This window comes from Haliotis asinina, chromosome 9 (assembly GCF_037392515.1).
Source record: "Haliotis asinina isolate JCU_RB_2024 chromosome 9, JCU_Hal_asi_v2, whole genome shotgun sequence".
Classification (NCBI taxonomy): domain Eukaryota; kingdom Metazoa; phylum Mollusca; class Gastropoda; order Lepetellida; family Haliotidae; genus Haliotis; species Haliotis asinina.
This window is the reverse complement of record NC_090288.1, coordinates 54,965,480-54,987,954: the sequence shown is the minus strand read 5'-3', so window position 1 is coordinate 54,987,954 and position 22,475 is coordinate 54,965,480. Positions and strand designations below refer to the sequence as shown.

At 41.9% G+C, this 22,475-nt stretch overlaps 1 protein-coding gene across 1 annotated transcript in view; it reads left to right on the top strand.

The window, feature by feature from the left end:
* Positions 1–22,475, top strand: part of LOC137296575 (major facilitator superfamily domain-containing protein 4A-like) — a 96,686-nt gene that overhangs the window by 56,275 nt on the left and 17,936 nt on the right. Inside the window, exons 2-3 of the mRNA XM_067828380.1 lie at positions 11,405–11,600; positions 12,277–12,510. Coding sequence (XP_067684481.1) covers positions 11,405–11,600; positions 12,277–12,510 — 430 coding nt within the window. The remainder of the gene's footprint in view (positions 1–11,404; positions 11,601–12,276; positions 12,511–22,475) is intronic.

Below are 22,475 nucleotides of genomic sequence, written 5' to 3'. Positions count from 1 at the left end.
AAATTTGATATCGACTCTTCCTTTCTCCTCCATAAACTCTTATTTACAATTTTCAAGATGGAATGTAGACAAGACTGCTTTGAACCACCTGTAGGATAATCTATCTTAGATGCTAAATCCGTGGAGACGATAAAAGGATGGGGAATTAGTGACAATCCTTGTCGGAGACCTATGATATATTGTAATATCACACGCTCAGTGGTCATGGAAAAAACGGTGTGTTTAAACGATTTGAAAGAGCCCTTAGAGATCCATCAAATTCGGGTTGAACGAAAGAATGTTTCCTTCATGATTGATTATTTATTGTTTAGGACTGTTATTTATGCGGGATTATATGCTGTGAAAAATGTAGTTAAGGATTCTGTTTTTATGTAGGATTATATGCAGTGACACTTATTCATATGTAGGATATCTATTTATGTAGAATAATGTGACGTGAAGAAAAACATATTCAGTCTTTTAATACGTATTATTTAGGATTATGCAAATGATTATTTGCCATGAAGGATTAAGTGTTAACATGGTTTTGTTTCGTGTAGTATTATGTGTTATGTAGGATTATTTCGGATGTGTGTTGTGTAGATTTATGTGTTGGATAGAATTATGCGCATAAATGAATATATGTAGGATTATTGTGGCATGGGGTTATGTTTATTGAATGAACATGTATTGGTTTCTATGGTATTTACCATATCGTTTTTATCGTGTAGGATTGCGGGTGATCAAGGCTCACACAGTATTCATTACACTATACATGTTACATGATATGTCAATATTTCATGAGGGATTATCTTGGATTGTGATTAATATATGAGGGCGCGTGATTTAGGATTATACATGCAAGTATTTGCGCCACCCATTCTAGGGACCATGTCACAACAGTAATGTCGTTATTAAAACTGGCATCATGATGACCGAAGACTGCAGAGACGTGCCCTGCAGACTAGAACCTTAGTCTGTTCACTTTTAGTATGCATGGCACTCGACTGAAACACTCTAAGGAAGATGGTATCTGTAGATCGGCTTCCAGGAGATATTATTCACCACCCTAGCTTGTCACATCATGAAAGTACTGCAATTTCCGGTCACCGATGTGTACTTCGGATCGCGTCTATTGGCCAGTGGTCGTTAATAAGGGATGACAAGCAGCTTTTCATTACGCGATAAGAGTCCGGATTCATTTAGATGAGGCATGCAAGCGCCATAGTGGAATACATAGCGTGCTATTCTCACGCCCTGTCGCCGTACTGGGACGACCATGGATCAGCTCCGTTGAATACATCCTTACCATTGAAGACGTTCTCGTCCGCATTCTGTTCACAGTCAGTCCACATCACCAGGCCTAGATTTTCGAAGCTGTGTTAGCGAAAAGATAGTCGTAAGTCAATGTTAATGATTATCTTAGCGCTAAGAGAGCTTCGAAAATCTAGGCCCTGGCATGTATGTGTTGTTATTGCGTGGAGGTTATATTGTATTAAGCTGCAGCATACAGATATTACGTCTCTATTAGACTGTCACCCGTGAAGATCCGAGATAAGACTGATCTTCAAAAACCAACGCTTGTCGCCAGAGGTGACTAAAGGAATCTTGCGGACAGGCTCACCGACTCGGCTGACCTGTCATCGTTTCCCAATTGCACATATCGATGCTCATACTATGAATCACTGGATTGTATGGTCCAGACTCGATTATTTACACACCGCCGCCATATAGAGGGAATGCTTCTGAGAGCTGCGTTAAACAGCAACCAAACGAATCCAAATATAATACTGCATGTAATCCTGAAGCTGACTATTGGAATGTTGAAGTGACGCGTAAACTAAACTCTCTCTATCTTACCACTACCTGCAACCTCGATTATCCAGTGGTATATATTTCCATTTTCATGTTTAGTGACGTCATTTTGTTAGAACGTCATGGCAAAGATGGTAGACAATGTGCTTGGATTCAATTTCCTATTGTAGTATCTCAAAGGATGATCTCTTCACGGGGACAGTTTTGAATGAAAATTCCACGTCATGGAGTATACGGTTCTAGAAGCTTCCTAAACACAATGGTGTACTATTCCACGAGTTTGCGGCTGAGCAGTGATGAATGGGGACATCAGGTGTACTAACGCTTGGTTTCCTAGTTTTTACACAGCAGCACCTTAACGTGAAGCTGAATTCATCGATTAGGGCATGAACCGTATAGATATTGATGGGGAAAGACCCTATCAGTGTGATCGTCACAGTTCTTTAGTGATTGGACGACGGATTTGTTCAGGGCACCTGCATAAAATAAACACCTGCAACTATTTGACATGCTGGAATATACTGTTCAATGTTTCAGCATTAGGAATTTGGTTCTTTCAACCGTATAACTATAACCCTCAGTCGCTTATCAGCTTTAAACCATGGCTCTCCCAGTGCTTTATTGATCAGGATGCTGGTATAAAGCCTGTTCGAACTGATCGGATCAATTATGCGCCGTGTCAATAAAAGCAAATAAAAGTATGAAATAATAGCTTGGTTTTTGCAATCAAAGCGTATGCCTGTCATTCACTAGCTCACCCTAACATACAATCGATACGGTCAATGGGGTGGTTAGATGAACTGAAAATATTCTGATCGAAGAACCGGTCAAGTGTCAAATGGTCATCGGAAAGGACATGTGTTTTGCAAACATCCATATTGCTCTCTAAACAGTTGAAGTCAAGAAGTACTAAAGGATACTTTTTATGCTGTATTTTTTATCCAGATCCCCAAATAGAAGAAGTGTTGCGCTAACGCAGTCGCCTGAAGTGTGGTTCCTTTTCGTCAAACCTTTTCATCCAATCGCGATTAAGCATTTATCATGCTGTGTCAGTTCAACTGACCCGGAAACTGGCAAAGTAAGAATTTGATTAGGGAACGCAAACTTGAAGGCTGAACTTCCTCTCCAATGTTTAACCCGTTACAAAGATCGTGTGTCTGTTTCCTAATCAATCCAAACAACATTACGCCCTGAGCTATACTGCCTGCTGACTCCTAAATCAGACATAGTCCATGGCAATTTCAGGAAATCTTTTCAATGAAAACATTAAACACAATTCTGATTGAAAACGTAGGACCCTCGAACAATATTTCATAAAAAAATCATTCCGCCCACGTGGATCGAGGATACATTTGTTACACTGTTGGGAGAGCGTTACGATATGATTGCTGGGTTAAGTATCTCAGGGCAAGATTGATGATGGGGGATGGCGCTTTGAGGGATGGATGTTAAGAGCGGGATGGGTGGGATGGAGGGTAAAGGGGTTTCCGAAGGGGTGCGCGAACCTCTGGTGTCATCTCTCGCTGTAATGATTCAGAATCACATGTTCATGATATTACAGGAATCGCACAATTGGTGAGTGACACCAGAAATGGGCTTCACACACTGTACCCATACGGTAATCGAACCCGAGTCTACAGCGTGACAATCAACGCTTTAACCACCTGACTACCCCATTGCCCCTTACAACTGGTACTTCGTATAGTTTTCGAAATGTTAATGACACATATATTATTGTTATAATGATGATTTAACTCTAAATATGTAATATTCGAAAGATGAAAATGAACGCTTTGAGTGGGGTTTAAACTGTATCTATCATTGCACAGAACACTGGATATGCCGCTTCTGTTATTATTCGTATACTGGTGCATGGACATGAATATACAGGAATATTAAACATGACATTATAAAATCAATAAACATTAACATACTCTACATTATCATCCTAGACATTGGGAGCTGTGTGTATGAGGGTCAGAATCCTAGATTTGGCCTGATAATGATCTCTAACTCCAACACCAAAGCCATGGTGGATTCACCATCTTCGGGCCGTCCGCCCATCTTGCAGACGCGGCGATGTAGTGGGACAATTGTCAGACCCGTTCAGTCAGATTAATACCAGAGGACTCACTAACGGGAAAATCTCTGCACCAGGTTCTCATCAGAAATGCAAACATTAAAAAGGTCTTGGATATTAGATATCTTTGGATTGGCCAGACATTTCAAAATTCCATTTGGAGGTTATCCCTTCAGCGTTAACGTCGTCTTGTAACCAACTGATCGTGCAGCAACGTGGACGTGATAACAGCCACCAAGGTTGTAGTCGCTGGAGATGCCCCTGTTCCAATCAAATCAATAATAATTGGATCTGTTCTTAATGGTACGTGCCGGTCTGCGAGCTGGGGACAATCCTTGGCAACAGTCTACAAATTTCATTACCTGAATGCTTAGTCTAAGAATACCGATCTGTCTCTGGTCACCGAACCATTGTTACAGTCAGAAGAGCCACGGTAATTAATACCCCACCCAGCAGAATACTGGCACCCTGGACATACCAGTATTATAATTTTTGCGTGATCTAATTAGTCTTTGTTCTGTAATTATATTTCAACTGAAGTGTTTTGTGGCGTCAGGAATTGGTTTGTGTCTCTTTGGTAGGTGCCTGTATATGGTTACAGTTCCCCTATGGGTGAGGGTTTAGTGCTGTAGGACCCCCAGGGCACTGGTGTACAGGGGTGATGGGAAGATCATACCGCGATGTAGTAATGGTAACATGCAGCAATGGTAATTGCCCTCTGGGTAGAACAACACGGGCTTACTTTAACTGGTGTATCGGGCTTCCTCTTGTATGGACTCGCTGTGTTTACAAGCCAATAGAATGATTAATTTGATGATGAAAGGTGCCCTTTAACTCGCAGCTGCAATATGATACCATCACCTTTAGGGAAAGGAATATAATGTATGTAACACTTCACTGACATTACCGGTGTTCCTATGGGAACAGAACCATTCCATCACACAACTTGTAATCGTGGAATTCCTTTCCTGTATGTCTTTGAAAGTACTAGCATGAGAGTGGCATCTTCTTAGCGAATTATGCCTTTTGGGTGTCATCCAAACATTCAAAATGGGCATCACAAGGACGTATATATTGAAAATAATCTTTTTTTAATCTACACGAGTTAGTGGAATGTAAATGTGTGCGAATCTAAACGGGTGAATATATTGTAAGTAAAATGTCTTAACATTTTACACAGAATCCACATACATTGCGTGTGGTATAATTAAAATGTATTGATGATAACAAATGTATATATTCTATAACTTAAAGGTAAACCTAGAAAGAAAAATATACTATTAATATGACAAGACGTTACAGCTATTTCGTCAGTAAATCTAATTCCTCTGTCTAGAAACCGAAGGTGTCACATGAGACCACGACGAGCAGTGGTAATTAGGAAAATGTGAGTATAGAAGCCCTCTAATCTGAGGCAGACAAGGCGAGGGCGCCACAGCTGAGATCGTCAATAGTAATCAGCGGTTTGACACTCGTTTCCCGATGTCAAAGTAATTTATTCAGTGGGTTATTTTGTTCACTTTTTGGCATTGTCATATATCTATTAAGGTTGCCTTTTCTACAAGCACTACATCGGAATGTGAATTAACGAAACATTTTGCCGTGTTTAAATACCAAAAATGATTTTCCGGTCAACACATTGTCAAAATACGGCTGTGTATTGCGATGTTAATTGTATATTCTAGAGCACTGTTCATATCATAACGATAAATTGGTGCCCTTTATTCATAACCACAATTTATAAACTTTATTCAAGTCAAATACCTGCGTGGTTTTCAAACGATCAGCAATAACGGATTTAAATGAACTCAGCCATGCAGGTTAATTTGATGGTTGCATATGTCATGTTGCCTGGTCATGGATTAACATCGCATCTCTGGACGCCAACAGGCATACAACAGAGGCTGATCAACGAGGTCATGACCATTTATGACCTATTTCCTGTAAGCCGAAAGCATGGATTTGCAACACTGCCCTTGAGGTCAACGAGAGTCATGACATGGCGTCCAGACGTCCGTGTGAACTCATCATGTCTCTGGCTGGGTAGAGAACCTTGCCCTGATTTCTCGAAACAAACTTAAGTCTGAGTTTTGACTCAAGTTAGGGTTTTAATCAAATTGGATAAAATGCAGGAAAATGCATTTCCCAGAATGAACTGAAATCGATATTAACGGCAAACATACTTGACAATGTATATTAGGTAGAAATAGTACTTAATTTGCTTGGACTTTTTTATTTGAAATATGCAGCTGAGTTAATAATGCAACTGTTTCAAATTGTCAAACTCAGTTTGAAATTTGAGAAAAACCTTAAGTTTATTTTCCAGAAATCGGGGCCTTCTGTTCTGTTAATTCCAGATAACATACAGCTTAGAGGTGTGTTTGTGTGTGTAGTGTTGTGTAGTGTGCGTTGCTGGTAGACACCTGTAACTGATTTATGTTAGACAGCTGCAACAGTCACAGACTACACAAAGACTAGCAAGCACCTCACTGAATCAACCAGATAATGTAATACAGTCTGCAGGCGTCGGTGACAAACTTTGTTAGTTCACTGAAGATTTTTATCTGTTTATACACTTGGAGGTTCACTTGGTGTTGAGGCAGAGCACTGAATGCATATTACTGCAGAATTTCTGTAAAATGATTGTTGTGGCTGGTGAGTATTATTCGTTGACAACGACACGCACGTTATCGGATATCTCTTTTATTATTGCATGCTAATAAATAAGTGAATGAATGAATAAAAACAAAAAAACAACAAACAACTCCCCAACACACATTTTTTATAGTTATTTAAAATAAACAAAAAGTGATATTTGACTGGGCGTCATTTGATGCTAGCATCACAGTTGTGTTTTGGACTTCAGGGGGCTATGAGGTTGTCTAGTGGGTCAAGCGTTCGCTCGTCACGCCGAAGATCCGGATTCGAATCCCTACTTTGGTAAAATGTGTGTAGCCCATTTCTGATGTCCTTCACCTTGATATTGCTGGAATATTGCTAAAAACGGTGTGAAAACCAACTCACTCATTCACTCTGGACTCTGACAAGATAGCAGCGTTCCGTAGAATTGAAAACGTTCTCCGAAACTGCGAGCACAACATAGTGACTAAGGCGTCTTTAGTGTGTCAGTTTATATGTAGTAAATGTACTTTGGACCATCTCCCGTACAGCACTAAACCTGCTGTAGCTTTTTCGGTGGAAAAAAAATATCTAAATCATATACATTCCATGCCCTCTTTCGTAATGGAGATGTAATTCAATCGCTGTCAGGTGCACGTGCCGCCATGGCAACTTACTGGTGTTCTTGCTGACTAACCAGCAGAGCCTATCCTAGGGCCGGGATGTGAGCCATAGAAGTGAAACCCAATTACTTTTGTCCAACCTCCGGGTGATTAACTACACAAGTGGGTAATTACACTCTGTCATTGTAAGATTTCGGGTCATCTGGAGTTATTTAGGGGAAAGAAGTGGAGTTCTAGAGGGACTCGGTTTGATGTCCTTCTGACAGGATATGGAACGCAGGAGTAGCTAGGATACAGACCAGATGGGCGAATACGTCGAGGAAAGGCTTAACTGGAGACCTGGCAGTGTTTTTCCTGTGGAAATGTCACGGAGCTTGGCATTAGGGCTTCTCTCGTACGACGAAAAAGAGTTTTTTTGGTCTGTGATTGGTACTTGGTACGTGTCTGTAGATGGTGCATTTGCTCTTTAGGACTTGTTAAGGATTATTCTCTGTGGTAGAAGATAAGATGAGTTTATCCTAATGGCATGGTAGCAATTTCTTACATTCCATTAGAACAGCGCTTCCAGATATATCAAGGGGTGGATGGGGTGGGGAAAGGGTGGGTGGGGTGGGATGGGGTTAGCCTAGTGGTTAAAGCGTTTTCTCGTCATTATGTAAGGCCGGGTTCGATTTCCATTGGCACTATGTGTGAAGCCAATTTCTGGTGTCTCACGCTGCGATATTGTTTGAATATTGTAAAAGCGGCAACAACAACGGTACAGTCTCACGCTGCGATATTGTTTGAATATTGTAAAAGCGGCGTAAGACCATACTCACTCGACTTTCCACCCGCATTAAGTCGGTTCACTTGTATTCAATGTTAATGCCACAGCTCACTGGAAGTCATCATCTGACAGCACATCTAGCGTGCCAAATGTCACAGAGAATTTAAAGGCGCTATAACCATCACCATATGCACTGTCAGCATATGTTCGCTTAGAGGTGGGCATATCAAGCGCTACCTGGTTCACCCGTTACAAACACATGCGTGGGCAAGTCAATTCCACAACCATTCCCCATACACATACTACCAAAAAACATTACCAGTTTAGAATGGACCATATTCAATAACTGTATAAAGCGGATTTACTACCACATCCCAAGGTACAGAAGTCATTGGATACCTTGATACCTAGATACATGGATACCTTGATACCTAGATGCATGGATACCTTGATACCTAGATACATGGATACCTTGACAACTGGATACTGTTTCCATATTATGGTGACTGTACCGTTGTTGTTGCCGGTCAATAGCGCCATTTGCATGCTGCATCGTTGAGTAATAGTCAGATATTGGTTGGTGTGGCCCAGCTGTTGTAAGTGTGCCTGTGATATATTGCTTGTTATTACATAAGTATAACGTGTTTACATGTGACAATGTGGCTGAAATGTTATCGTCGCAAATCAACAATAACACCGTCTTCCTAAATGACTTGAAAACATGCTCACTCAAACAAGTTCTCACTCATAAGTTCCCTCCCTTAGGCAGCGAGTCAGACATTGATTCACTCACTCAACTACTCATTGACCAACATATCCAAATGGATTCACCAAAATATATACCAGCTTTCTCGGTCAGCGATGCAGAAAAAGTTTAAGTCCATAGTAGAACTGCCGGAGTCCATTATAGATATGAATACATATAAATACATGAAATCTGATATAAATGGTAATTTCTATTATCAAATTTGATCATGAATTTTCAAAGTATCATTTGCGCATATTGCTTTTATCGCTGCTAATTTAATGCGCCATGTATTGCGTCAAGGGACACCTATCATATGAGAGGCAATTGTGGAGCTCAACACTGATAGGAAATTAATTATCTTGAGAAAGGGTGGTGCATTCGTTATTTCACTGGAGGATATCTATGAATATATCATCGGCGAACGTTACAATAAAATATAACTGGATTAAGTGACTGAACTAGGAGTATACCATCAAAGTATACTTGACTGTATTAGTAGAGTATATCAGAGAGTGATGTCATCGAATATGGCTTCATTTGAGTGCATCACTATGTATGCCAAGGCATATATAGGATAGGATATTTATATAGCGCTCATATCCACGCAACTAGTACGATCTCACGCTGCTTGAGTGTCCGCTTAATCAACGGATGTCTTTTTTTTTCTGGCATTCTTGTAACCAAATCAACTCCCTGGGGAGTATTCAACTCATGCATCCTTCTAGGCGCAGCGAGTTATCACACAGCCTCATTCACACGAGGTACAGATTTGCAGGTGGGTGAACTGGGACCCATAGTTACAGAATGTTGTCCACTGATACTGCACGTTACTATACCCGCAGCTAGGTGACTGCACGTGCTCGTGTGTCCACCATCTGGTCACCTACCATCGTATCAGTGGGTTCATTAAAGTGCACATGGTTGTATACTGCACACTAGGGGTAGTGACAACCCACAGTGCTGAATATCACTACAGTATCTCAGAAGAATCTATTACTGAAATATGTATATATCACTACAGTGCAGCACTCGTGTGTATCACAGGAAGAGATCACTGGAGTGTATTGCTAGGTAGGATATATAGGTAGATCTGTTAATAACAGCAGGGAGCCTATATAGACACTATTGTAGATTATCCATGGTAACAGCAATACATCATCAATATATCGCTGCATAAGTACAGACTTAGCATACAATGTATTATATCATTGGGATGTGCCTCTCATACTCAACTAGAATAACTGAACTAGTTATTTTAACTGTTACCATATTGTAATCTTTAGAATCCACAATAATTGGATTCAAAACAGCATTTAGTCAGAAAAAGGACTCATGTCTTCTCGTAAAGTAGTCGACATAATGACTGGTTCGAATCTGGCAGAATCAATCCCCCTACCTATCTGTAGAGCCTACTAACTGGATGGAATGACCAGACTGGCAGAGTTGGTGCATGATATCGTATGTAAACATAAGATCGAAGTTCACAATGCTAGTAAAGGTCACATCGCGAAATGACAACGCAAGGATATATTTTTATCAAACTAATTTGTTTTTCACCTATATTGACCATTGGGTGTGTTTTAGGAAGCATGTGTTTTCCCGTCACATAAATCAGAAGTAGAATATGAAGGGTCACATAAGCAAGAATAAAGCCGTTTTGAATCCTTTGATCTTTCCCAAAAGAGAATCCATCACCGCCTCCCCTTTGAAGAGAGAACTTGAGCTGAAAGTAATTATCTCCGATTGTGTGAAGTATCGTTGTGATCAATAAGAACCCCATTCATGAAATCTTATACCTATTACGGGAATTTTGCAGTTGAAAGATGGAATGTACAAATTAAGATAACATTTTTATTTATATTTAAGTTTTTCTGTTTCAAAGAGAGTATCTTAATTTCAATTTCATTTCGAATCAAGGCCCACTTATAAGACTGATCTCAGTTAATGTATCAAAGCTCTTTGGGTTGAAACGTATCAGTATTAGGAACTTGTCAGCTGGGAGCAGTTATTCTCAATTACCTAATGCCTTGTATCTTCATTTACTGGGACCCTATTCACCGAGAGATTTCTTTCGTGTATGAGTTAGTAGTGCTCCAGCCCAGAGAAGGGAAGTATGGTGTTTCTCTCCCCGGCTGTGTGATACAGGTGCTTAAAGATGGTACTTATTGTTTGCCTGCCTGGTGAACGACGGACAACGTCCGTCCTTGTTAAAATGTACAATTTCTCATCAAAAACGTAGTTGGGGAGCGCTGTAAAACAGAGATGAATCTTGGTAAAAAGAATCATCTCCACGCACACGCACACGCACGGACACACAGACATGTGGGGATATACATGAAATATATTACTTACGTATGTTTCACTGTCTAACCCTACACATTAACTATCATTAACCCCCAAACCTACGTATACTTCACTAACCTTACACACTAACTATTATTAACCCCCAAACCTATGTATATTTATAGTACACGTTCAGTTCCAGACCCACGTGTTTTTGGGTCTGTTTGCTCTTAGACCTACGTTTATACATTGGGCCTGTTTACTCTTAGACCAAAGTCTACTTGTGTTTATAGTGCTTGTATACTTCCAGACCTACGTGTATTTATAGTGTCTGTTTACTCCCAGATATACTTTTCTTTATTGTGTCTGTCTACTCTCAGATTAATAATGTCTATTATTTGCAGGGTTTGTTTACTCCCAGATCTACGTATATTGTCGGTACCTGATTACTCTCAGACCAATGTATATTTATTGTGCCTGTTTATTTCCAGGGTCCAGAATAATATCCTCCTTCTCGTTGGGGCCGCCGGCGTCTCATTCTCCATGGTCCTCATCCCCGCCTGTGACACCCTCGGCGGCCTCATCGTGGTGCTGATGATCATGGGCTGGTGTATGGGCTGCATCGACACCATCGCCAACTTGCGCATGATCACCCTCTTCGGCAAGAACGTCGGTCCGTTTCTACAGGTGAGCTGTCGCCTAAGAGATGATGTCATGACCTTGAGAGCAGTATCTATGCGGATGGTGCATAAGTACAAAATACAGCTAGGTCAAGGGAGCTGCTATCCGTACTTCTCAAAATATATTAAGATATATATTTTCCGAATATTTTCATATGACTGTAGTTAAGGTGTTATGGGTGGCCCTGCATTTTCGCAGTTCTCTGTGCAGCGAATCCTTGATTCGAAGTGGTTTTATGTGAAGGTTAGTCGGCGCCTGGCCTCATACCAAAGTGAAGGGTGACCAAAGCACGACAGCATTACTTCGGGCTTTCATCCCACGTCATGCTGACACGCCTTGATGGCGGTGGGGTAGAATTGTGGTTAAAGCGTTTCCTCATCACGCCGGAGATCTGGGTTCGATTCCCCACATGGGTACAATGTGTAAAGAACATCCCTGGTGTCCCCGCCGTAATATTGGTGGAATATTGCTAAAAGTAACGTAAAACTGTACTCACTCACTGACACGTTTTGATATAACAGACATTGGCGTTCAAAAATCATGTTCAGTCATAGGATTTCCCTTTTGTTACCGGGGGTCGTTTGTGTGAGGGCCATTTCTGGTATCTCCTGTCGTGATATTGATAGAGTACTGCGTACTTCACTCACTCACTCACTCACTGTTTCCGTGTTCATGTCTACAGGCGATGCACTGCTGTTACGGTCTTGGGGCGTTCGTCAGTCCAATGATAGCCTCAGCGTTCCTCCTCAACATGGACTGCACCCCCTTCGTGGACGGTTACACCGTCGAACCCCACACCTCTGTCGAGAGGAAGGAAAATGTCTCCGTCGAAATCCCCCCTCAGCCGCGGAAGGTCTTCCGTTACCGGAACATGAGCCACGTTCCTATAGCATTCTACATACTGGGAGGGCTGCAGGTAAGTGGCTTGTAGTCAAACATAGCGAGAGGTGTAGTGAAACACGGACAGGTGGCTTATAGTCAAACATAGGGACAGGTTGCTTGTAGTGAAACAGCGTCAGGTGGCTTGTGGTCAGTCGTATGTGACAGGTGGCTTGTAGGCAAACGAAGCGAGAAAGACACCTGGAAAAATGTTAAGCAACTTTCGTCATGTGCTCCTGAACTCATATGATTAAACACATATTTGACGTGCTCAGATAATTCTAAATGGATCTATTATTTAGCATGGAACTCTTTGTCTCAGCTAAATTTGCAGGCAGAGAAGTGTAATCTTATGTTTGATATTCGATAGATCTGATGTTACGGTTAAGAATTAACCGTGACAAACTATGTAAGACATCCCCTGCAAAACAGAACAAAGACAAGTCGTAAACGTTCAACTTCTGTATTAATTGGGCAAAGAGAGCAAGTTATACAAAGTCAATTTCACAATACAGATTTCAAATACAATACAAATGCGACAAAATCTAAGACAATGGGTCACAAAATATAATATAGCAAACTCACCAAAGTCTCAGTACGAGGGAGAAACAGCGATATAGAATGTAAACACAGCGAGCGGTCTGACGGCGGCTAATGTAGATTCAGGCGTTGACGGATTGTTGGCGATGATGTACATCCTCCAGTAAATATGAATGGGAGTCTGTGAATCTGTGTCGTTCACAACACGGCAGCTACCATTTATATATATACTCAGTAATTTCCCGAAAGTTCGAGCCATCGCCAACACTGTAGAATGCCCTCGAAACAATGTCTCCCGTAAGTACACAAACAGGAAGTCAAGGGCAGATAATTCCCGGAAAACCAGAATCCTAAAAATGCGGATCATCTATCATACGAAATCCGAACTACCATATTTATTATTCAAAACGCTAAACATTGTGACCCAATAATAATTATTACTTAATTAACAACAAAATATACAGAAAATACACACTCGTAACACTGAAACAAGGAAGAAATGATTATTTGACGGTGACGTTTTTAATGGGGGCATCACAATTGTGTTTTGGAGCTTGCGTTTGGTGTGCTACAGCAAATGTTTTCGTACAGTGTGTATGGCAGTCGCCGGGATCAGGTGGTCAGGCTTGTTAACTTGGTTGACACGTCATCATATACGAGTGGCATACACTGATGCTCAAAATGTTACTCACTGGATTGTCTGGTCCAGACATCATTTACAGACCGCCGCCATACAGCTGGAATATGGCTGAGTGCAGCGTAAAGCTCACTCACTCAGCCACCTCACGGCCATCTGTAGGAACACACAGTGATCTTGTTTTCACTGTTTGTTGGCATGGCTATAGACGTAAGGAGACATGAAACCTAATATATTGTCACCTTGTTGCATCAGACAAAAGAGGTAGCACCTGCTGCTCAATATAAAATTATCTGTAATGTTTACACTTTGCTACTGATGATTTAGAGCAACAGTATAACAGGCATATTGTGGATTGGATAAGATTTTATCTTGCTTCATAACATTTCTGGAATGTATGGAAATGAAAATGACTAGTGTTGAACATGTTTCAACGTTTTTGTGCTCGTAAATATTAAACTTGTTTGTCAGCAACATATGCTGGCCGTTATATAGACACAATGTAAAAGGTCGGGTTTTCTGGCTCGATAACGTAGTCTATAGCCAGTCATTTTACTCCTTCAGTGCTGATAGTTGACAATGTGAATCAGCTGATTGTCTGGTCCACACTTGGTCACATACAGGCCGCGTCACATAGATGTACTGTTGCTGAGTACGATTCATGTAGCTGTAATGTTGGTGGGTGCAATTTATATAGTTGTAATGTTTCTGAGTGTTGTCCATATAGACGTAATGTTGCCGAGTGTTGTCCATATAGCTGTAATGTTGCTGTTTACAGTTCATATAGCTTTAATGTTGCTGTGTGCGGTTTGAAGCAAAGCACACATGTACACATACACGCGGTCACGCACGCGCGCTCACATTAATTTGTGTTTGTGTACATACCTGTGGCTTCATGATCACATCTGTTATGCTCACACATTGATTATATTTCTAGAGTTCATGGTGAGTTTAGCCTGATGTTAACACGCAAGCTTTAGCAATCAAGCAGCTTAACCTAACATCAGTTTATAGTAGAAATTGCTAGATAAGAATCACAGGGTCCAATATCTATGGTTCGTGTGGACTCACGTGTGATTATATACCGTAATATGTAATAAATGAATTATTCAAGCGAAACGTTTGATCAAAGAGTCGTTTAAAACAGCTGCCGCAACGTACAAAACGACTCAATCAAACTGTAACACTAATCCAACTGTTTATCACATATTAAAATCACACCTGTTGGCATTTGCATATGTAGTGCCTGACTGCAGGGACGACATAACTGAATTATGGTTTGTGTTTGTAGACAATCACAAATGCATACAAGTCGAATCACCCCATAGTTTTCATGGTTTCAATATGCAGACATTAACCACAACATAGAAACTGAAAGAGAACATTATTTGATCCAAGGATTAATCCAATATCAAATCTAAACACAAGACAAAGAAAACTGTAGTTTATTCATAGAAACAATTATGGCAAAACAGTGACTCATTTTCTAGTGGGGTCAGACTCGCTTGGTTAACACATGTCATCGGTTCCCAGTCGCGGTGCCCGTGACGTAGATCATTGGGTCGTCTTGTCTAGACTCCATTATGTACAGATCGCCGTCACATAACTTGAATATTGCTGGGTGCGGCGTAAAAATAAACTCACTCTTTCCCTAGTGTCATTCGAGCTATCAAGGTCATACTCCAGATTTTGGCACACAATTCTCAATAATAACAGAACACAATGTCAATATTGAAAATGCAGTAGTTTATTATTATCAGTTTGATATCGTAGATGCGTTCGAGTGGATCCTTGTAGAAAATCAAATAGTGTTCTTGGGATATTTTCTGCTACAACCATTGGTGCATCACTTAAGATATCAGTGACTTTTGCCCTAGGCTGTACCTACTGGGTGAGTACATTACAGTATAACTGAATCTGTGAGTGTTAAACCCTCTGTAAGATAAAGGATCAGTATGGCCCTATGTGCAAATCTTTGGCTGGATAGTTTTTAACTTAGACCGTAGCAGTCTTAGAAGCAGTTTTATCAAGATTGAAAAGACATGACTTCAAATTATGAAAAAAATACCACCTGAGGTATCAGTGTAAAGTGCATCGAAATTTTAATAAGTGTGACAGTCAATTTGAATAATTTCTAATTGTTACGAATATCAGAACCTACAATGTTAGGACGACTATTCATCAATATCAGGGTTATTTACATAAATTGATGTGAATGCATTTGTGTTCAAGAACGTTATGCCGATTGATTCAAAACAGCTGTGTTGACAAAGGTACTGTGTCGCATGCAATAAAATGATAACATCAGACCATTGCTGCAACAGAGTCGATACTGATGTGAGATCGTTCTCTTGTGTCATCGGAGATGTTTAATATTGCTGTTGCTGTGTGTGCGTGTGTTTGGAGGAGGGAATGTTAGATATCGCTGTTGCTGTGTGTTCGTGTGTTGGGAGGAGGGAATGTTAGATATTGCTGTTGCTGTGTGTGCGTGTGTTTGGAGGAGGGAATGTTAGATATTGCTGTTGCTGTGTGTGCGTGTGTTTGGAGGAGGGAATGTTAGATATTGCTGTTGCTGTGTGTGCGTGTGTTTGGAGGAGGGAATGTTAGATATTGCTGTTGCTGTGTGTGCGTGTGTTTGGAGGAGTGAATGTTAGATATTGCTGTTGCTGTGTGTGCGTGTGTTGGGAGGAGGGAATGTTAGATATTGCTGTTGCTGTGTGTGCGTGTGTTTGGAGGAGTGAATGTTAGATATTGCTGTTGCTGTGTGTGCGTGTGTTTGGAGTAGGGAATGTTAGATATTTCTGTTGCTGTGTGTGCGTGTGTTGGGAGGAGGGAATGTTTGATATTGCTGTTGCTGTGTGTGCGTGTGTTTGGAGGAGGGAATGTTAGATATTGCTGTTGCTGTGTGTGCGTGTGTTGGGAGGAGGGAATGTTAGATATTTCTGTTGCTGTGTGTGCGTGTGTTGGGAGGAGGGAATGTTAGATATTGCTGTTGCAGTGTGTGCGTGTGTTGGGAGGAGGGAACGTTCAATATTTCTGTTGCAGTGTGTGCGTGTGTTGGGAGGAGGGAACGTTCAATATTCTGTTGCTGTGTGTGCGTGTGTTGGAGGAGGGAACGTTCAATATTTCTGTTGCAGTATGTGCGTGTGTTGGAGGAGGGAACGTTCAATATTTCTGTTGCAGTGTGTGCGTGTGTTTGAAGGAGGGAACGTTCAATATTTCTGTTGCTGTGTGTGCGTGTGTTGGGAGGAGGGAACGTTCAATATTTCTGTTGCTGTGTGTGCGTGTGTTGGGAGGAGGGAACGTTCAATATTTCTGTTGCTGTGTGTGCGTGTGTTGGGAGGAGGGAACGTTCAATATTTCTGTTGCTGTGTGTGCGTGTGTTTAAAGGAGGGAATGTTAGATAGTGCTTTTGCAGTGTGTGCGTGTGTTTGGAGGAGGGAACATTCAATTTTTCTGTTGCAGTGTGTACGTGTGTTGGGAGGAGGGAACGTTCAATATTTCTGTTGCTGTGTGTACGTGTGTTGGGAGGAGGGAACGTTCAATATTTCTGTTGCAGTGTGTGCGTGTGTTGGAGGAGGGAACGTTCAATATTTCTGTTGCTGTGTGTACGTGTGTTCGGAGGAGGGAACGTTCAATATTTCTGTTGCTGTGTGTGCGTGTGTTTGAAGGAGGGAATGTTAGATAGTGCTTTTGCAGTGTGTGCGTGTGTTGGGAGGAGGGAACGTTCAATATTTCTGTTGCAGTGTGTGCGTGTGTTGGGAGGAGGGAATGTTAGATAGAGCTTTTGCAGTGTGTGCGTGTGTTTGGATGAGGGAACGTTCAATATTTCTGTTGCAGTGTGTGCGTGTGTTGGGAGGAGGGAACGTTCAATATTTCTGTTGCTGTGTGTGCATGTGTTGGGAGGAGGGAACGTTCAATATTTCTATTGCAGTGTGTACGTGTGTTGGAGGAGGGAACGTTCAGTATTTCTGTTGCAGTGTGTGCGTGTGTTTGAAGGAGGGAATGTTAGATAGTGCTTTTGCAGTGTGTGCGTGTGTTGGGAGGAGGGAACGTTCAATATTTCTGTTGCAGTGTGTGCGTGTGTTTGAAGGAGGGAATGTTAGATAGTGCTTTTGCAGTGTGTGCGTGTGTTTGGAGGAGGGAACGTTCAATATTTCTGTTGCTGTGTGTGCGTGTGTTGGGAGGAGGGAACGTTCAATATTTCTGTTGCAGTGTGTGCGTGTGTTTGGAGGAGGGAACGTTCAATATTTCTGTTGCAGTGTGTGCGTGTGTTGGAGGACGGAACGTTCAATATTTCTGTTGCTGTGTGTGCGTGTGTTGGGAGGAGGGAACGTTCAATGTTTCTGTTGCTGTGTGTGCGTGTGTTTGAAAGAGGGAATGTTAGATAGTGCTTTTGCAGTGTGTGCGTGTGTTTGAAGGAGGGAACGTTCAATATTTCTGTTGCTGTGTGTGCGTGTGTTGGGAGGAGGGAACGTTCAATATTTCTGTTGCTGTGTGTGTGTGTGTTGGGAGGAGGGAACGTTCAATATTTCTGTTGCTGTGTGTGCGTGTGTTGGGAGGAGGGAACGTTCAATATTTCTGTTGCTGTGTGTGCGTGTGTTTGAAGGAGGGAATGTTTAATATTACCGTTGCTGTGTGTGCGTGTGTTGGGAGGAGAGAATGTTCAATTTTGCTGTTGCTGCGTGTGCGTGTGTTGTGAGGAGGGAATGTTTAATATTACTGTTGCTGTGTGTGCGTGTGTTGGGAGGAGAGAATGTTCAATTTTGCTGTTGCTGTTTGTTCATGTGTTTAGAGGATTGATTGTTTAATATTGCTGTTGCTGTGTGCGTGTGTTGGGAGGAGGGAACGTTCAATATTTCTGTTGCAGTGTGTGCGTGTGTTGGAGGAGGTAACGTTCAATATTTCTGTTGCTGTGTGTGCGTGTGTTGGGAGGAGGGAACGTTCAATATTTCTGTTGCAGTGTGTGCGTGTGTTTGAAGGAGGGAATGTTAGATAGTGCTTTTGCTGTGTGTACGTGTGTTGGGAGGAGGGAACGTTCAATATTTCTGTTGCAGTGTGTGCGTGTGTTGGAGGAGGGAACGTTCAATATATCTGTTGCTGTGTGTGCGTGTGTTGGGAGGAGGGAACGTTCAATATTTCTGTTGCAGTGTGTGCGTGTGTTGGAGGACGGAACGTTCAATATTTCTGTTGCTGTGTGTGCGTGTGTTGGGAGGAGGGAATGTTCAATATTTCTGTTGCTGTGTGTGCGTGTGTTTGAAGGAGGGAATGTTAGATAGTGCTTTTGCAGTGTGTGCGTGTGTTTGGAGGAGGGAACGTTCAATGTTTCTGTTGCTGTGTGTGCGTGTGTTTGAAGGAGGGAATGTTAGATAGTGCTTTTGCAGTGTGTGCGTTTGTTTGAAGGAGGGAACGTTCAATATTTCTGTTGCTGTGTGTGCGTGTGTTGGGAGGAGGGAACGTTCAATATTTCTGTTGCTGTGTGTGTGTGTGTTGGGAGGAGGGAACGTTCAATATTTCTGTTGCAGTGTGTGCGTGTGTTTGAAGGAGGGAATGTTAGATAGTGCTTTTGCTGTGTGTACGTGTGTTGGGAGGAGGGAACGTTCAATATTTCTGTTGCAGTGTGTGCGTGTGTTGGAGGAGGGAACGTTCAATATTTCTGTTGCTGTGTGTGCGTGTGTTTGAAGGAGGGAATGTTAGATAGTGCTTTTGCAGTGTGTGCGTGTGTTTGAAGGAGGGAACGTTCAATATTTCTGTTGCTGTGTGTGCGTGTGTTGGGAGGAGGGAACGTTCAATATTTCTGTTGCTGTGTGTGTGTGTGTTGGGAGGAGGGAATGTTTAATATTTCTGTTGCTGTGTGTGCGTGTGTTTGAAGGAGGGAATGTTTAATATTACTGTTGCTGTGTGTGCGTGTGTTGGGAGGAGAGAATGTTCAATTTTGCTGTTGCTGCGTGTGCGTGTGTTGGGAGGAGGGAATGTTTAATATTACTGTTGCTGTGTGTGCGTGTGTTGGGAGGAGAGAATGTTCAATTTTGCTGTTGCTGCGTGTGCGTGTGTTGGGAGGAGGGAATGTTTAATATTTCTGTTGCTGTTTGTTCATGTGTTTAGAGGATTGATTGTTTAATATTACTGTTGCTGTGTGCGTGTGTTGGGAAGAAGGAATGTTCAATGTCTCTGTTGCTGTGTGTGCGTGTGTTTGGGAGAGGGAATGTTAGATATTGATGTTGCTCATTCGTATTTATTCATTTTGTATTCATATATTTATTTAGTGAAGTAATTATTTTAATGGTGTAATTTGGTGGGCAAAATGTTTAATAGTTTAATATTGGTCGGGCTAGTTGCTGTATGTCGATTATCACGCTTTACGAAAGCAAGCGAAACAATCCACCTGGTAGCCACTTCCTGCTATTAAATCCCCGACGTCGACTACGATGGGTCATTTTGCGGATCAATTCCCAACGTCAGTGTCATTATTCGGACCTATATATTCAGCGTTAAATGGGAACGCTTGATCCAAAATATGGTGTTCCAAAAACACTATGACTATAGCTAATAAGGCATGACTGGTGGGCATAGCAACACAGCCTTCAAATTGTGGATGTTCTTACCTTTGTTTCAGTAGTATACATGCCCCATAACGTAAGATTCCCAAGTAACTAATATTTAATCTGTGGGTCAGGGAGACGCATCACCCCCACCCCCACCCTCCACCCACCCCGATCAGGTGAGTTAACTACACCCACCCTCCTGTCAACAGCGCGGAGACGACGGAGAGGCGGGCTGAGCAGCACTTAGTCTGTTCGTAAAGCAATGCCACGCAGAGTTAAAGAGCAACCCAGTCTTTCTTCAACGATTCCGTTTACTTGTCAAGACTTGAGAAAAATAAATCGATGCATCAAGTTGCAAGATCAGGAGATTGTTTCCGAGTCTTGTCTCCGTTATCAGCTAATATAACGGCACTGTGATGTCAGATGGCCCTTAATGAAGCCCGAGGGTGGTGGAGCATGTAGGCAGGTGGAGAACGCTGGGGGTAATAGCTCCTCTCCTGCGCCTAGTGGTCTGTAGTAGGTCTCATGTCCCAATTTTACATGTTCAGACTTGTGGAGTAGGACTGGTTGCAGTTATGAGCCCACCTGGCTTCTTGTTGTTTATGGCCACAGCTTCATACCCACCCATATCCGACCGACCCCGCATCGGCACCCCCACCATCCCCACCCTCAGGCATGCCATTCCCACCCCTACCCTCACCCATTCTGTCATATCACCCCCATAAAACCCATAACCCACACTAATATCAAGTCCCCCGTGCCATTCAAGCACCTGCTCCAAAAAACCATCAATCCTCATCTCTCAACACCTCATCCGCAACCCTCCTACCCCAACCTACCCCATTCAACACGCCCCACCCAACCTCCCACCCCAACCGTTACAACCACCTACACCAGCACTCCACCCATTGAGCAATCAATCTCCCTTCATTGTAAAGTGTTCCAAGCACGTGTATTTCAATGCCAGTTGCTGCTATTTAATGAATAATCATACAAGTAAAGAACACGAACATGTGTGAAGATTAGCTAGACTAAGTTATTTTGGTTCGCAAATGTTGCGTCCTTCATTCCCTCAGAGGAAAGCACGAGGAACCTTCCAAGATATCCCCTGAAAACCCTACTTGACCTTGTATACCACGTGACCCCCACGTATCCGGTTCTGCAAGTGACAGTTTACTCTTGTCTTGAGCAAGCTAATCATGGCAATGCGTGTGTTGAATATTGTGTACAAATGATGGCTTGTTCGGACTGAAGTCAGAACCCATCGCCGACAGCAACGTGTTGGATCTTGTCAACCACTTGTAACAAAGAAAATCAGACTGCATCACTCAAAAAGTTGATTATATGTAAAAACTAGATCCACGAGGGATCTGCTTTAAAGACAAACAGAATATTCGGCATATGGAAGTAAAAATGTGCATGAAATTCAAATAACTAAATTCCAGGCTTAATACATTTTGCTTTGGCTTACAGATTCGCAGAGCTTAAATGTCGAACATTAGGAAGAAAGCAATATGATCAATGAATTACTTGTGTACCGTCAGTGGTTGAGACCGCTTTGAATATGGTGAGGAAATACCGCTGTCAGATGCGAGATGTAGATTTGTTGAACGGAATTATTAAAAGTGGTTTTATCACTTACCATCCAAGGAAGACTTTAAGATGATGGAGGGAACCGTTACAGTGGATTTATTATTACTTTTGTCAACCTCACGACAAAGCTTTTCACAATGAAGCTCAACAAAACTAACCCGAAATAAATGCGTCCCCAACAGAACCATGTATTACAAGTGGTTTAAGGGCACAATCGTGAACAGAATGACCAAACAGGTTTTGAGAACTATAGGTGTTGGTCACGTGAAACAGTGCTGACTCAAGAATTAATACACATTAGGATATATAGTGTATACTCTCGACACGTGCGAACCGCAATTGCTCACTAAACTAAATACAAGACGTCACCGTTATAGAACAGTCTTGGTGCTCACAGAAACAGATTCCCCTTGACGCAAACTGCAAAATAGCAGTGAAAACCACTTGGACGGATTACTGAAAATCAGATAGAACACCAGGTGTTCACGAAACGGGTAAGTTTGTCCTGCTTAGGAGCAACGCCTCTCGCACAGACGCTTTTATCACCACGACTAGTACTAAGTACAGCCACAAATCAGAATAATGCCCTTTCCAAGTGTGCCATTATCTATCCACTGACCCGCTAAAGAACCGGACAGTGATGAAAATAAAAGAGAAATTGGACAAAGTGATAAGCAATTAAATGGC